Here is a 16,155-nt window from a genome sequence, read left to right on the forward strand (position 1 = left end):
CGCTCAGCTCCGACCCTATTTCGTTTGGGAACAATCGGGCACACGTAAGCGTACGGCCGCGGGCCGCTCGGACAGCCGAGAGCAGCGCTGCCTTCAAACGGCGCTGACAGCTGAAACGTAACACCGAACACACGGCTACCGCAGCCCCGGCCCCTCGCACCGCTCGGAGTTCCCCCGCGGCCCTCGGACCCCCCCCGGCGGAGCCGTCCCGGAGCCGCGGCGGTGCGAGCTGCAGCCGGGGCCGCGCCGCCAAAGCGGCGTTCCGCGGAGCCCTCCGCCGGGCCGACGTCTCCTCGGCGTCGGTTTTATCGCCCCGTCCCCGCCGGGCGCTTCCCTTCGCTCTGCGTTTTCCATCGCGGCCGCGCGGTTCCGCGTTCTGAGCGGCACCGCCGGGTTCGGGCTCGGCCCTGACCCGCACGGGGAGCGCGAGGCGAAGCGGGAGGAACGCCACCGACATCCCCCATCGGCGACCCGTATCCCCCTCCCCACGCGGCCGCTCTGCGCTGCCGACGCCGTTTGGGGCCCTTCTCCGCACCCGCAGCGCTGCGGGACTTTCGCTCGTTAAGGAAAAAAAATAGGTAGAGATGTCGTTCAAAGAAAAGAAAAGAAAACGAAAGAAGAGCAACGAAAACCCAGCAGCCGAAAGGCGAAGCCCCAGCGCAGCCCCGCGGGTCCCACCGGGCTGTGCGCGGCCCGGCGCGGAGACGTCTCTGTAAAGAAACCGTTTATTTACACGTCTCGACAAGTACAAAGTATTATACACGGGCCGTGCCAACCCCCAGTCTTCGTTACGATGAAGCGTAAGGCGCTTTCTCTACAGTCGGTGCGGAGCTGCGGAGCGGGGCCGTGCGCGGAGCGCGGGGCGGGACGGGGCGGGCGGCCCCGGGGCATCGCGGGGAGCGGCGGCCGCCACCGACCGCGCCCGGAGCGGAGCGGGGCGGTCCCGGCTGCTCTCGGCCCCTCCGCTCGGGGACCTCTTGTCGAGGCCGTCCTCGGAACGGGGGGGGGGGAGGAAAAAAGAAATAATAATAATAATAATAAAAAAAAAAATGAAAACGGCTTTTCGGTCCAAAGCCGACGCAAAATGCCTACGTCCGGATTTCGATATAAATAATCGAGGGTTTATATAATTCCGTATTAATAGCGCCCAAAATCTCGATGCATAAATAAATTAACTTATTAACACTTCTTACAAAAAGGAACGCCTCGCGGTACCCCGGCCCCGTGCCGCCGGCCCGGCTCTGCCCCTCAGCGCGGGGGGAACCGCGGGGCTCCGCGCGTCCGCTCGGTGCCGGGGCCGCGCTCAGACGAGGGAGGTGACCGGCGGGATCTTGGCGCTCTCCTCCTCCCAGGGCTGCAGGTTCTGCAGCGCGAACAGCGACGAGTTGTGCAGACACAGCGGGTCGGGCTGGATCGACTCGTTGAGCGACTTCTGGAAGGCGTCGTGCTGCAGCTGCAGCATCAGCCGGCTCGCCTGCTGCCGCTCGGCCTCCCGCTCCTCCGCCGTCTGCCGCCTGCGGGTACGGGGCACAGCTCAGCGCTCTGCGCACCCGGCGGGACGGGACGGGACGCGACGGGACGGGACGCGACGGGACTCCGCGCTGCGCGGCTCCGCCGGCAGAGTGCGGCCCGGGAGGTGAGGGCGGCCCGGCGTGGGGCCGCTCGGCTGGGGAAGCTCCCTCTCTCTGCGGTCATTTCTCCCCTCTCTGATGAATCCCTCGTTTTCCGGGTGACTCCCTCCGGTCTTCCTAATAATCCTCTCCGGTTCTCCCCAGTAGTTCAACCAATTTTCCCCAGTAATTCAACCAATTCTCCCCTATAGTTCAATCCCAATAATTCAACCAATTATCCCCAATAAATTCAAGCAATTTTCCCAACGCTTAATCCATTTCCACATTCATTCCCCCAGTTTTCCCACTACTTCCCCTATTTCCCCAGTAGTTGACCAATTTCTCCCAATAATCCGATTTTCACACCGCCTCCCTCCGTTTTCCCAACAACCCTCCCAACTTCCCAATATTTCCCATTTTCCCAACTGTTGGCTGATTTTTCACAGCCGCCCTTTCACTTTTTTCCCCCGATAATTTATCCCATTTCCCCAATCACTCCCTTAATTTCCCAATAGCTCTCTCAATTTTCCCAGTAATACCCTCCATTTTTCCGACGCATCCCTCATTTTTTCACGATAACTCCTCCGACCGCCCCAAGAATTTACCAATTTTCCCATCAACTCCCTCAATTCCCGAATAATTCCCCCAATTTCCTCACCACCACCCGTTTTTCACAACAAGTCGTTCCCTTTTCCCGTCGGCTCCCCTCACTCCCTATCGATTCCCTCCACGTAACGCAGCCATCACTCGTTTTTCCCAACGATTCCCCCAATTTTCGCACGCACCTTCAGCTCTTCCCACCGCCTTCCCCCGTCTCCCCTCGCCTTGCCCCCGTTCCCGCACGGCCGCCCGCTCCCCGCTGCGTGCCGGGGCCGCCCGCTCCTCTCCTCTCCTCTCCTCTCCTCTCCGTTCCTCTCCGCTCCGCTCCGCTCCGCACTCACCGCCACTTCGTGCGCCGGTTCTGGAACCACGTCTTCACCTGCGCGTCCGTCATCTTCAGCGACTTGGCCAGGGCCGCGCGCTCGGCCGACGCGAGGTACTTCTGCCGGTGGAAGCGCTTCTCCAGCTCGCAGATCTGCACGCGGGAGAAGGACGTGCGCGGCTTCTTGCGCTTCGGCGGGGTGCGGTTCTGGTACGGGTGTCCGATGCGCCGCGTCACCGTGAAGGGCGTCAGCGCGGCCGCGGCTGCACGCGATGGGAAGCGCACGGTCAGCGCGGCCGCTCCGTGCCCGACGGAGCCCCCCGCCCGCCCGCCCGCCCCGCCGCGCCGCTCCTACCCACCCGTGAAGCGCTCCTTGACGAAGCGGCGGCTGCTCTCCATCCAGGGGAAGCTGAGGCCGCCCAGGCCGGGCACGGCGGGGATGGCGCTGGGCACGGGCGGCGGCACGGCGCCGGGGATGGGCCGGTGCGCGGGGACGCGGATCACGCCGCCGGGCGCCAGGCTCAGGTTGACGCCGTACGGCCCCGACTCCTCGAAGGGCGCGGCGATGGCCGGGAAGGGGCCCGGCAGCGCGGGGTAGGGCGCGCCGCCGCGGGGGCCGCCCAGGAAGGCCGCGCCGTCGGGGCCCCGGGGGGGCGGCGGCGGCGGCGGAGGCGGCGGCGGCGGCGGCGGCGGCGGGGGGGGAGCGCCGTCCTGCTCGGGGCCGCTGAGGATCTGGTCGATGCCGAAGCTGATGGGCTCGTGCTGGTGCGGGCCCTGCGCGCCCGCCGCCGGCTCCATGCTCCCGCGCCGCGCGCAGCCCCGCGCCCGCTATAAAGGCGCCGCCGCCGCGCGCCCCGCGGCCCGGCCGGCCCCGCCGTGCGCCGCGCGGAAACTTTGCGGAACGCGCGCCGCCCCGGCAGCCGCCCGTCATCTCCTCGGGGCCGCCGCGCGCCCCGCGCCGCGTGCGCCCCCGCCGCCGCCATTGGCCGCCGCCGCCCGGCCTCTGCGCTCCCATTGGCTCCCGCCGCACGGCACCGGCCCCGCGCCCGACCGCGGGGGCCCCGCGCCGCGCCGCGGTGACATCACCGGGGGCGCGCGAACAAAGCGGGGCGGGGCGGGGCGGGGCGGGGCGGGGGCGCCGTCGGGGCGGCGGAGCGGAGCGGGGCCCGGAGCGGCGGCGCGGCCGCACGTCGGGGCGCGGGGTTTGAGCCGTCCCCGCCCGGCGCTCGGCGGAGCGTGGCCCCCCGACGGCCGCCTCGCGCGGTGCGGACGCGGCGGGGAGCGGAGCGCCCGCGGCCGCCCCGACGGCGGCGCCCGGCCCGGGGGTCCCGGCGGCTCCGCGGCGATCGGCGGCGGAGCGGCCGAGGCCGCTAAGTGAGTTTGCCGCCGCTCCCCGACGTCCAAATGGGACTACAGGCGTTAAAAATTAAATAACGCGCGGATGCATTTACTTAGTTTCCCTCTTATAAAGGGAAATGAAAACAGGGAATAGAATTTTCCTTTTAATAGAATGTAATGGTATTTGATCGGCACCTGGTAGGGCGAGCCCGCGATTCCGGGAGCGGTGACACGGAGGCACTTTATTAGTTTTTAAAGCTCGGGATTCAATTACCGCCGCGCTGCGTAATCCCGACGGCCGGGCGGACGCGGAGCCCCGACGCGGCGCGGGGCGGTGCGGGCGGCGGGCGGACCCCGACGGACAACGCGGGTCGGAGCGTGGCTGCACCACCGCCGCCGTCGGGGCTCCGCGCCGCCCTCCGCCGCCCGCGGCCGTGTGCGGGGCCGGGGCCGGCGCAGCCCCGGGCGGTTCGTCGCCTCCCGGCCGCCCCCGAACGCGGGGCGGGGGATCGGGAGGAGAAGGGGAGAAAAAAAAAAAAAAAAAAAGAGGGGAGGGGGGAAAAAAAAGAAAAAAAAAGAAAAGAAAAGAAAAAAAGAAACAAAAAACTGCGAACGGGCGGTAAATAAATAAATAAAGCGGCGCCCGGCCCCGGCTCGGGGCTTTGTTAGAGAAAATTGCGGCTCGATCTGCATAATGGGAACTCGGGCCGCCCAAGGCTATCTTTTTATTGCGTGTGTGTCTGCTGTTATCAATTTTGTGAACGATTTCACAGGGAGCCTGGCAGACTTGAGCTGGAATAATATGCAAAGATGAGCTCTGAATAATGAATGATGTGCTTTTAAACCAATTCCAAAGTGTCTGTGATAGTACAATATGAAAAGGGGTGGTAAGTAATAGTATATTTAAAAGGCGCTAGTATGTTTTTATTACTATATTTAAAAAGATATCTATATTATTTTTGCGAAATGGATAATATATCACGGAGTCTTTGATAATCAGCTAAACAATACATTTTTCTTTGGGAAAACTCTCCCGGTTTTACACAGTTAAATACGGAGCGTCGGCGCACGGCGTTGTACCGCTCGGCGACTTGATTAAATATTAACTCTATTTTAATATTAGCTTTTAAATTTAATATGTTGACGTTCTGCAGTTTTACTTTAATTACGTTTTATAATTAATAACCCGGGACGTATGGTATCCTTAAATGCGGCTCTCCCGCTGCCTCCTCCGCTGTAGCCCCCTCCCCTCACGGGGCGAGACGGTGCCGCGCAAACCCCGCGCAAGCCCCGCGCAAACCCCGCGCAGCCGCTATTTCCACTCCCTCCCCGACGGCGCGGCGCTGCCCCTCTCCTGCCTGGGGGAGGGGGGGGCGGCGGGTACGCGCAGCGCGGCCCCGACGGCGGGCGGTGAGAGGCGGCCACGCGCTTTACGGTGCCGCCGCGCGGAGCGCTCCCCGCAGGACGGGCTGTACGGCGCCGGTGCGCTCCTCTCCAGCACCGCCTCCCCCCGCCCGCACTCCCGCACGACGGCAGCGGTGCGGAAACGAAACCCGCAGCAGGAGGATGCCGGCACCTGCCCGCTCCCCCGGGGCCGCGGGGCGGGGCTACGCGGGTACCCGGGGTACGGCAGGATGTCCGTCCTGCGCGATCCTCGGTGGGAAGTTTGTTGTCGTAACGCGGTGTGGGCCGAGTGAGCCGTGACACCTGTCTTATTTAATGCTTACCGCTAATTAGTTGTAAAGCATCTGGTTTCTAAGGTGAGAGGGAGCCATCTCTGGGAATGACACCGAGAGAAAGCGCTGCACGGCTCCCCCGGCACTCTTAAGCCACGGGGACGTCGGTGCCACCCCGGAGCTGCGCGGCTGAGCACAAGCAGGGCCGGCACGGAGCTGCCGCTGCCCCCTCCAGCTCTCCCCGCACTGCTCCGTGCTCCCGACGCCCGCCCTGCACGGCTCCACGGCTCACGTTGCCCCGCAGGATCCTCGCATGGGGCCCGGGGCTGCAGCGCATCTCCCACCCGCTGCTAAACTGGCTGTCCCGCCGGCACAAATAAATCCGGCTCCTTTCAGGGCGCTGGAGGCACTGCCTCATCCCGTGCGTGATGCTCCGCTGCCCGAGGCCGTGCTTCAGCATGCAGGAATCCATGCGTTGCCCCCAGGACCGGGTCTGCTCCCGTCCCAGCGGGCCCGAACTCGTAGCCCCGGGCTGCACGGCGGTGAGAGGGCCGCGCTGCCCCAAAGGCATCGCCCGTTCCTTCAGGTGCCGCCTTTGCCGGTAGAGCGGCACAGAGCAGCCCGGGGGTGGGGAGGGGAGAAGGGAAGGGAAGGGAAGGGCAGCCTCGGGCATCGCACCCTGACGGAGGGGGAGAACCCGAAATGCCCCCCCCAGGGCAGCAGCTGCAGGCGGTGTGCAGCCCCAGACAAGGAGAGTACCCTGGTGGCTTCAGCTCACAGTTGGGCACCTTCCCACTTCTATTAGAAAAGGCGTAACTTTTAGTTCCAAACCCACGTCTCGGCCCACCAAAGCCCCAGCGGGATGGGGAGGGAAGGGAGGGAGCTGAACGGAGAGAGCGCAGAGGGTGATGGGCAGATGGGGCCCGGTGCCTCTCTGCCATCTCAGATAACATCAGGCTGCGCCGGAGCCGGCGGGGACGTCCCGGCAGCGCTGCCGGGCACGGACATCTGCTGTGCTGTGCGCGGTGCGGGCTCAGGGCTGCCGAGGTGCAGTCGGTCTGCGGCAGCCCCTCCTATTCTTATTTGCCGCACCGGTCGCTGCCCGATTTTTATACTAAATATGACTTTGTTGGGCAAATCACATTAGGGTGGATGCCGCAGGTATCCATTAAGGTTTATTTATCGTGATACGGGTTGGATCTCACGCTCATAAATAACTTATGTTATGGCTTTTGTTTGTAGAAATGTAACTTACATATTTTATTACGCTTTCTGTAAACCTCAAACAGAACGTTGTCAAAGAAGCACTCCTAACGGCCGCCTAAACTATGGTACATAACATCTACACCAGCATTATTTTTTAATATGGCAAGGAAGCAGTTACCCCTCTGCAGTTTGAAAGGTTCGCTGTCATCATAAACTCCGACTACAATAAAACATTAACAAGTCTAAGGAGCAGCTTTACACAGTGCGCATCGCTCGTGGCTGAGGTTCTTCAGAGCCCCCGGTGCCGGCAGGACGGTGCTGGGCTTTGCTTTGCTCTCCCTGTGCCAGGGCTGCCCCCGGGAAGGGCGGGCGCCCACCTGCAATGCAGCCGTCGGTGCCTCTCGCTGTGACCACAGAAGATGCACCTGGGGAAGAATCAGAGCCGTTCTGCAGTCCCAAGCTGTCAGCAGAGCCAGACAGACTCGCATGGCTGTCTTGAGAGGAAACCACTCGGGGCTGAGCGCAGTCTCCTTCCTGATGTTCTCTCCATCCATCGTTCCCATTTTGTTTTTTCCTTAAAGTACAAGGAAGCCCCAAACCCCTTAAGGCAATCATGCATTTTGCCAACCAACCAACCAACCAACCAACCAACCAAGCATCACACATCCTTTGGAAGCATATGAGGAAAGTCTGGGCTGTACCCGCTTTGCCAGTGGCCTTTTCAAGGCTGACAGCACAGACTCTCAACAAAAGACCTGGAGTCATAAAATACAGTTTGCTGTGCCATCCATCTCCAAACCAAAATGCAAGCCTGCTTATATGACCAGCTTCTGTAAAGAAGGTCCTGCTGTCAGTTGTTAACCAAGGTTGGAATGCTGCTCAAATACACGTGTTAGAAGTGGAATTCCAGAAGTGCCGCAGAGAGCAGCAGCCTTATGTGAAAGAAAGCCCTGAATCTGAATGCTGAGCGATAGGGACACACGGAGCTCTGCTTTGCACCATGCCCCACTTCTGCTCTCAGCAGAGCTGCTAACAAAGCAGCATGAGCACTGGTCGCTGAGCACAGCCGCTTTGTACGCAACCAATATTTACTTGCACCGTACGACAAAGAGAAATGGAGATGCAGAACCCACGAGCTTTCATCCGAGCATCTAAATGCCAGCGAGGGGCTGTGAGGTGATGGAAGGGTTCATACAGCAAACTGCCGGACAGGTGGGGTACGGCCCACAGCCCTGGAGCCACCTGCAGGGGAATGGGGGGACCTCCATCCGCCGGGTGGACGCACGGCTGCACACACAGCAGGCAATGGTTCAGCTGTGCAGACTGTAGAACCCAGGAGTGACAGCTCTTGTTTCCTCATTGCGCAGGCAACCAATTATTTACCTAAGGAAAAAGAAAGCCCAGCCCAATACCAACAGTTTCTAATGGCACATAATGGCTTCTTGTATGTCATAAACTGATTGACTTATTGCTTAAATAGTTCTCATTCTTGTTAGATGTTGCTTCAATTCATTTCTCGGTGTCATTAGCACCCCATGCCCACCTCAGGCCCCTCTTAACTGTTCCGCACAGAGCAGTGCTGTGTGTGTATGTGCGTGTGTGTGAGTGTGAGTGTGCTGCAGACCCAAGGAGGGCTTCTGGTTGGTACACACGGAGCTCTTCACCACCTCTGAGAGGTGAAGACAAATCTGCCGAGTTTGCTGGTTTAGATGTGTGTATTCATCTTCATCGTGCCATCGTGCCATGTAAGTATGAGCGATACGTCTTTGTAACTGCTCGTTTTTTTTTTTGCAGGAGTGCATGCATTTAATCCTGTTTAAACAGCATCATAACATTTAGCAACTTCCTTCTGCCCTGGTTTCCCCCTCTCCCCATTTCCAAGGGCCTGGAAAACTTGTGCTGGTGAAATTCAGAGCCCATCAGTGTTTCAGTAACAGCAGCTCCATCAGGTCTCTTATATTACATGCAATATTCTTAATTTCCTGGCCATACTTAAGAGTCTGAAGTGCTCACCTGTAGTCTTCCATTTCCTCGTGCACCTTATTTTCCTTATGCTGTCATAAACCTCCTGTGTTGAAAAGGAATGTGTAACATTTTGTAGAAAAACAGCTATTTGATTACTTCAAAAAGATGTCACAAACTCATTTTAAACTCATTTCCAAACAAGTACAACCTCAGTTATAATGAGCTCAGAGTTCTTCATTGGCAAGAGTTATTATTTACCAATATAAGCAGAACTGAGACTCATTAACTAATAGAGGTACAGAAGGAATGCGTATTTATTTCACTCTTTGGATAAGTACTGTTTCTACACCATTTCATAAACATAAAAGATCAAGAGAGTAAATTTTGCTAAGAAAGGCTGAAAATGTTGACTTTGCTTTCACTATTGCAAACCCTTAACGTTTATGCCAGGAGATATAAAAAGGCAGAAGTTATCTAAAAAAAACCAGTTTCTGCAAGGGTCAAAATCCAACAATATAATGGGGCTCCAAAGCTTTCAGAACAGTCCTATTAGCCAGCTCTGCTTTCCCCAGTCCTTGTCAGCTCTTCATGCCCAGGCTGCCCGCATCGGCCACCCCTTCGCTGTGCAGCGCCATGGCCCTTTGGAACACGGACACATTCTGGGTGAACCTGGGCAGAAGAAAACCCAACGGTTGGTTAGGAGAGAGCTGACACTGATCTCAGTAAGTGGTAAAAAGAACAGCGAAGATGGAAATTGAATCGAAAGAACAACAGAGGAAAATGGAAAAAAAAAAAAATCACTGCGTGCTCTCGAAAAGAGTTCTACAATATGGCAATGAACTCAGAAGTGTATTTGGACAGCATTACCAACTCAGCCCACCAAAGGTATGAATTACATATCAAGTCTGTTGGGAACTGAATGCAATGAGGAGTCTTTCCCTCTCGTGTGATTCAGAACCCTCCTCAACCTCCAGCAAAAGGCTCTCTGGGACGCACCCAGATGGTCACCAACTCCAGGCTGCCCCTCATGAGCTCTGTCTCCCTGTGAGACACTGCACCATCACCCATCTGGCACAGAACAAAGATCAACAATACTCCCTAACAGTTCTCTGCTGTGAGGTGCATCTCACCCATTTGGATGTCCCATCCCAAGTGCAGGATGGGACACCCATCCCATGGCACCGCCTGAGACTGAACGACGTGACAGTCCAAATCTGCCTGACTTCCCTGGTCTACCTTTAAGTGAAACGAAGTGCTTCGTTGCCATTTATCACATACCACTTGTGTGCTTAAAAAAGTGTTTAAACTGTCAGGACAGTATGTAAGCACACTGCATTTAAGGTCTTTGGGTCATCTTTTGTTTGTAGCCTCAATGCTCTCTGCTTTGATTATCAGACTTTGCTGGTTCACTACAGCAAAGCTAATAAAGTTTGCCAAAGAATAGCTCCTTGGGGTTCCTTCTTCCAAGGGTTGAACGGACAGGTGCTTGTGGAACTGACGTGAGCTCAGGCCAGGTCTCCTTGCAGGAACAGGGAAATAATCCTTCCTGCCTGCCTCCACAGCACTGTAGTTGATGGGTATGCGTAACAGCAGTGTGGTAAACTGGGGCTCGCTGTGCGTGGAAATACAGGATGCAATTATGAGTTCATTCTTTATTCTATTCATAATTTTTTACTTTTGTGTTTATTTCCTTACTAATGGAAATTGATTTCTGCTCAAATTTAGACAATCACTGTTAAAAGAAACCTCCTGTTCCACAGAATAAATCAGACAAGGATTACGAATCAAGGGCTGAAAACAGAACAGCCATCGTATTAACTCATGCTGCTTGCTGGGAAGTGATGGCTTAGAAGTCTTCCTAAGTTAGACAGGCGGATGCTACCCAGACAGACGAGCTGCTCGTCTGACCGAATTATCCCTGTCCCCCTCACACCTGCACCCATCTCTCCCTGCTGCAATTCCACAAAAGCTCCCTGAGAGAGCTTCCACACCACCGCCCCTCTGAGAACGCTCCACAGAGCTCAGAGATGAAAATACGCTTTAAATCTACATATATTTAAATCTAATGCTTGCCAAATCTAATCTTTGCCGGCAGCCCTCATGATGGAAGCTCCTATCTGTTCCCTGAGCAGGGAGGGCAGGGAGAGGAGAGCCACATCCCTGCTGCCTGGCTCATGGACGATGCGGGGGGCTCGGCCTCCTACCACCCCACCTCCCTCAGCCCACACCAGCACGTCCAGCAGTCCCCTTCTGCCCTTACAGTCCACCTTCTTGGAATAAGGCAGCTCAGAGAACCTGCACATCAAAGCCTGCTTTTCTCCGAAAACTGTGTTACCTTGAGGACTTCTTGCCTTCAATAAAAATAAATAGATACGGAACTAAGAAACTATCAGGTTCTAAGAATGAGTTTTGCTCAGCCCCTCATTTGTTCATGTTTCTTTTCTTTCTCTGTGGCTTTATTTATTTATGTAATCCAGAAGGACTTTTGAGTCAAATGACTCCCCCTGGCATTCACAGCTGCAAAGTCAGCCCAGGTCCTACAGCTCACCACCATCAGCTCGCTTTTTCTTTCTTTAATGGGCACTCCTGTCCTTTCTGATGTCTTTCTGCCTTTTCCTCCTGGTTTTCTCCTGATCCATAACAAGTTACACAAAGTCTGACAGAGTTATTGCCAAGGATGTGATCTGTGCTTCTCTGGGTTCACGTCCAGATCCCCCTATCTCTGCCTATCGTCAACTGTCAGGCCATAAGGAACTTGTTTTAACACTGGAATTTAACAGGAAAATGACACAAAATAATGGAGACCAAAATCAATTAAGTATGGATTAAAAAATAAGCATCAATTTCCACAGCAACAAAGAGAAAAGAAGCTGGAGAAATGAAGTCAGCAAATGGTCTTAGTCATTCTGTCCAAGACATTCTCCAGGTTGCTTCAGGCCTTGCAGGAAGCCCCACAGTCAGGACTTTGGTTGTGTGTCTGTAATTTCATGGTTTGTTTTGGCTGAGTGATGCAAACAGACCAAAGCTACCTGGTAACCAACAGTGAACATTCAGTGCTGACAGGAGAAATGCTGAGTCTGCCAAGTTCCACTCTGCTTTTCAACTGAGGGCAAGATTGGTTGACTTTGCGACTTGTGTTACCAGAAAGAATACCCTTGCCATGTTTATCCACAGATTCAGGCTCCAACTGCTCAGCTGAGGGATAAGTTCTTTTAGGGGAATGACCCTTCTTCCTAAAGGAAGCAATTCAAGGCTACCTGGGATACTTCCTGCATTATAACTTTTTCCAGTCAACGTTTCCATTTGTCCTTCTTTTTTTTCCAGCTTACTTACATGTTATCAACTCACCTGTCTCTGCTCTCCACCAAAAGGTTCTGCTCGACTCCTTCCGTAAGGTTCCTGAAGCACTGGTTAAGGACTCGCCGTTTGCTGCCAGCCTGGCCGTTTATCAAAGTTGCCCTCAGCTCACTGAAGCACTCTGATAAAGGAAGAGAGAACTTCAGATATGTTCTTTGGAAATTGAAAACCAGAGCTACTCGCCTGCACCAGGAGCAATCCTGAACAAATGCTTCACAGGTTGCCTCTGTGAGAGGAGCTGGGCAAACTGCAAGCAGATGGAGGTGTCCTGAGCTGTGCCAGCTTCAGTCCTACCTCACAAGTAAAGTTTAGTGAGGGGCAACTTTCCTCCAACACATAAAGCCACCCGAGACAGGTGATATAAAGGTTCCCTGGCTCCTTTTTGAGTCTTTTTTTAATGGTGCAAGTTTGCACACCTCACTGCAGGATCTCATCCACTGCACCGCTGAGATGAGACAGACTCATCCTTGCTTCTTTAGAAGCTATGTGTTATATGACATTTTCTGTATTACTCTATCCATTACGTCCTGGTAGACTTACAGACTAGTTAAGATAGAGCTTTTTACCACCTTTGGACAAATTTTGGTTAGCCCAGCAATAAGGAATGGGATGCGATCTCCGGAGTCATCAGCTACCCTATTTCTGTAGCCAAAGAAGCTGTATAATCCTGTTTAGACTTTATTGTATTGACTACATAGACCAAAGTCTTTTGGCCTAGGACATAAGCACATCCACAGATGAACACTGATAGAGACAATTATTCAGAGGTGAATGAACTATTGTGCCGAAGCTGTGCCCAAGCACCTGGCAGAGGTTCACAGCAGTCAAGAATTATATTGCTGGTGGTCCCCACCCCATTTTACAGTACCTTCTCCACACCGAATCATTCAAGAGGCAGGGTAGCAGTTCTGTCCACAGACACTGCTGCAGAAAGTTCCACCAGTCCAAATTTTACCATCAGTAGCCAAGTCAGATATATAGAAGCCACTCTAAAATGAATGTGGCCTTTAGATGCAAAAATGACAACAGAAATTAGAAATCAAAGCTTAAGTGACCACACTGACAACTGCTAAACTGATTTGGTCAAAGGCATACATAGAGATGCAGGAGAGCCTAACCTCATCTCCACATTTCAGTTGCATATCAAGAAAACTTGTTAAAAGAAGGCTGAGAAGTGTTTTTAGTATGCAAAATGTTAACAGACTTTTGAAGTTAGTGTTAAAAAAAAAGGGATACATCAAGCTTCAGCAAAAACATGGGAAAAGAAAACGTAGTAAAATCAGGGCATTCTAATTTTAAGCCCATGACAACTCAGTAGGGTTATAGGAATACTCAGAGTGCTGAGGCAATGGTGCAGGTTGCCCAGAGAAGCTGTGGGTGCCCCATTCTTGGAGGTGCCCAAGGTTGGGCTGGATGGGTTCCTGGGCAGCCTGATCTGGTGGGCAGCAATCAGCCCATAGCAGAAGCTGGAGCTACATGGGCTGTAAGGTCCCTTTCAACCCATTCTACGATTCCATGATAGGAAGTGAAAATCCCTTTGATTTCTGCTTGGAATCTGCCCTCAGTCTAGCTCCATTCAAACCAGACACATCTCGTATCACACTTCTGTGTTGGTTGCTACGGCACAAGCTGATCAAATAGCTGGATCCCAAAGTGTGTATGAACTCAAACTTTAAAACCATGTGGGAGCAGGTATAAAAGATGAAATATCTGTCTGCAACACACGCATTCCCCAAAGCGTTCTCTCAAGGTGACAAATGCGGAGCTCAGTCTAGAAAAGGCCACAACCCTGAGATCCTCTCCGGTACTCACAGTTTTGGAAGAGAGGTGTTCCAAGAGCTTCTTCAGTCAACCCCACATCGGAAAGTCTTACCAATACCCTCCCCAGCAGCAAGGAATTACACCTCCATCTAACATCCCTGCTGACAGCAAGGAGTTACACCTCTGCCCCTCCTGTGGCATCACTGCTCCAGCACTACAGAGCTGCTCTGAGCCCAGGGGTTTCTAGGGCTTCTCTGCAATAACATCACTTCTGCCCATGCACTCACATGCCTGTGATCTTCTCTGGTCAAAGAACAGCAAGGAGGAGATGCCAGGAAGGCGTCCTGGCTGCCATCAGCATTTAAATTAAACTCGCTGCCCCACTTTGGGAGAGGAACGATGCCACTGGAAACCATCTCATTTGATATCAAGCTGACGCTGTCTCAAAGGATTTGGTGTTGTTTTAGGGTGGACTCTGAATACAACTCCCATTTTGGCATAACTCAGCCTATTAGGACAAGCAAGTATGAATCCCAGCTCTTCTGAGTCCCCAGGTAAACCTGCTGCCTTCCCTCTGAGATGAATTATCGGCAAAGAAAGTATCATTAAAACAAAAGTAGATGAGAACAAACAGCAGAAGTAAGATGTGGTTAATGTGTGCTTGCTACCACAGGAACTGCACAGACAGAGACCCTACCTGAAATAAAGGAATCTGCTTTCAGTAAATAAGCTGGCGGCGTACTGAAACGAGCCGAGGAAGGATGACTCTTACAGCCATACCTAAGTACATTACCTACTTCTTTTCTGAACACAAAATAATATGCTCCATGCAAAATGGGCAATACAAGTACTGTCAATTATATTTCCTGTTTTCCATCCTTCCAAAGGAAATGTAAGGCTTGTTGATAAGTAACGGCGCTTGTACATACCCGTGTCTGCTAAGCAAAACACATAATCATTAGAACTAGTCTAATTTCAGTAAAAAGAATATTCTGCCAGTCACGAATTTATTTCTTGTGATTTACAGCTCCACGGTTTTATCTTCAAGTGAAATATTTAATTTCTTCTCATACTGAAGCAGCTAACATCAAAAAACACATAATTAATATGTAGTCAGGCTAATACTTAAACGCTATAAATCAGAAGCATTATATAAACAAAAGTGTCGTCTTGAACAAGATTGGGAATGCACAAAACTACTTATTTCCCACTTTTATAATGATGCAGTGACTCAGAGCAGATAGAAAATGATTAGTTTTCCTTCCAAAGTAGGAAATATTGCTTCCATCTGTAAAGTATAATATTGTGATGTCATAAAGTTTTCCTAAACACTGAATTTGCCCTTATTCCCTCTCAATCATTTTAAAAGAACTGCTCTCTCTTATAGAGCCTGGATTTAAATCACAATAACACACCAAGAAGATGAATGACAGTGCTATTGGATATGGCTAAAATTGGATCCTTCAGCACAGGTGAATGATGAGACAGCGCTTCTCTTCTTGATATATTTTCTTCTTCTATTAGTTTCCTTCCATAGCTGGGATTTCAGTTTGAATTTTAATGTATGCAGTTGCTGCTAATCTTAGTGTCTTATTTTTTTCCAGCACCCTCTTATTGTATAGACAATTCATTCTCCAAAGCAGTAATACACTGAGGCTTGTGACTGCCCAAGATATAAAGCAATTCAGAATAAAGTTAGAGCCAGCTCTGAACTGTGGCAAATACAATAGGTCAGTATCTTCAGAAACAATGCCTGGCTATACAAAAAAATGCACACATTAAGATCAATTCACATTCATTTACTCAGATGGTTTCCATTTCTGACAATATTGTCTCTATTAAGTCACAGGGGAAACATGATGGGTATATCCAAATTCATAGCTTCAGATTTTATTGAAAGGGCAAATTGCAGAGTATTTCCTGGTTTATACAATTTGCCACAGATGAACACAATCCAAATTGCAATCAATGCTGGTACTTAAGTGTAAGAGCTCAGATAATATCCTCAAAGCTGCCTGTTCCTGTGAAACCTTTCAGAAAAAGGAATTGGTTAACTATTTTTCTAGGAAGCAATTTTTCTGATGTGATTTCCACAGTGTTCTTGTTTCAGTGCTGTATCTAAAAGCCAGATGAGCTTGCCTATCATTTCTACCTCATCCTGGAAAAGCAAAGATTTAAAATCTATTAATAAGAAGAAGAGAAAAGAAGAGGTTTGCTATACTGCATGATCTAAGGTTGGGTGTAAAAGTCGGCGTAAAGTTGGAGGAGATTTTCTCATCAAAATGAAGCCTTTGTGAACAAATCTGTAAAATATGATCTG

The 16,155-nt window shown here is 52.7% G+C and overlaps 2 protein-coding genes across 2 annotated transcripts in view; both read right to left on the reverse strand.

Moving 5' to 3' along the window:
• Positions 1-709: 709 nt before the first annotated feature.
• Positions 710-3,494, reverse strand: LOC107054494 (T cell leukemia homeobox 3). The gene is made up of 3 exons (XM_040647080.2): positions 2,892-3,494; positions 2,552-2,795; positions 710-1,514 (listed from the first exon to the last, which is right to left on the reverse strand). The coding sequence occupies exons 1-3, from the start codon at positions 3,328-3,330 to the stop codon at positions 1,304-1,306; spliced, it is 894 nt and encodes a 297-aa protein (XP_040503014.1). The 5' UTR covers positions 3,331-3,494; the 3' UTR covers positions 710-1,303.
• A 5,519-nt stretch (positions 3,495-9,013) lies between these two features.
• Positions 9,014-16,155, reverse strand: part of RANBP17 (RAN binding protein 17) — a 149,991-nt gene continuing 142,849 nt past the window's right edge. The window contains 2 exon segments of the mRNA XM_046900429.1: positions 9,014-9,386; positions 12,066-12,193. Coding sequence (XP_046756385.1) covers positions 9,296-9,386; positions 12,066-12,193 — 219 coding nt within the window. The 3' untranslated portion in view covers positions 9,014-9,295.

This window comes from Gallus gallus, chromosome 13 (assembly GCF_016699485.2).
Source record: "Gallus gallus isolate bGalGal1 chromosome 13, bGalGal1.mat.broiler.GRCg7b, whole genome shotgun sequence".
In the NCBI taxonomy this organism is placed as follows: Eukaryota; Metazoa; Chordata; class Aves; order Galliformes; family Phasianidae; genus Gallus; species Gallus gallus.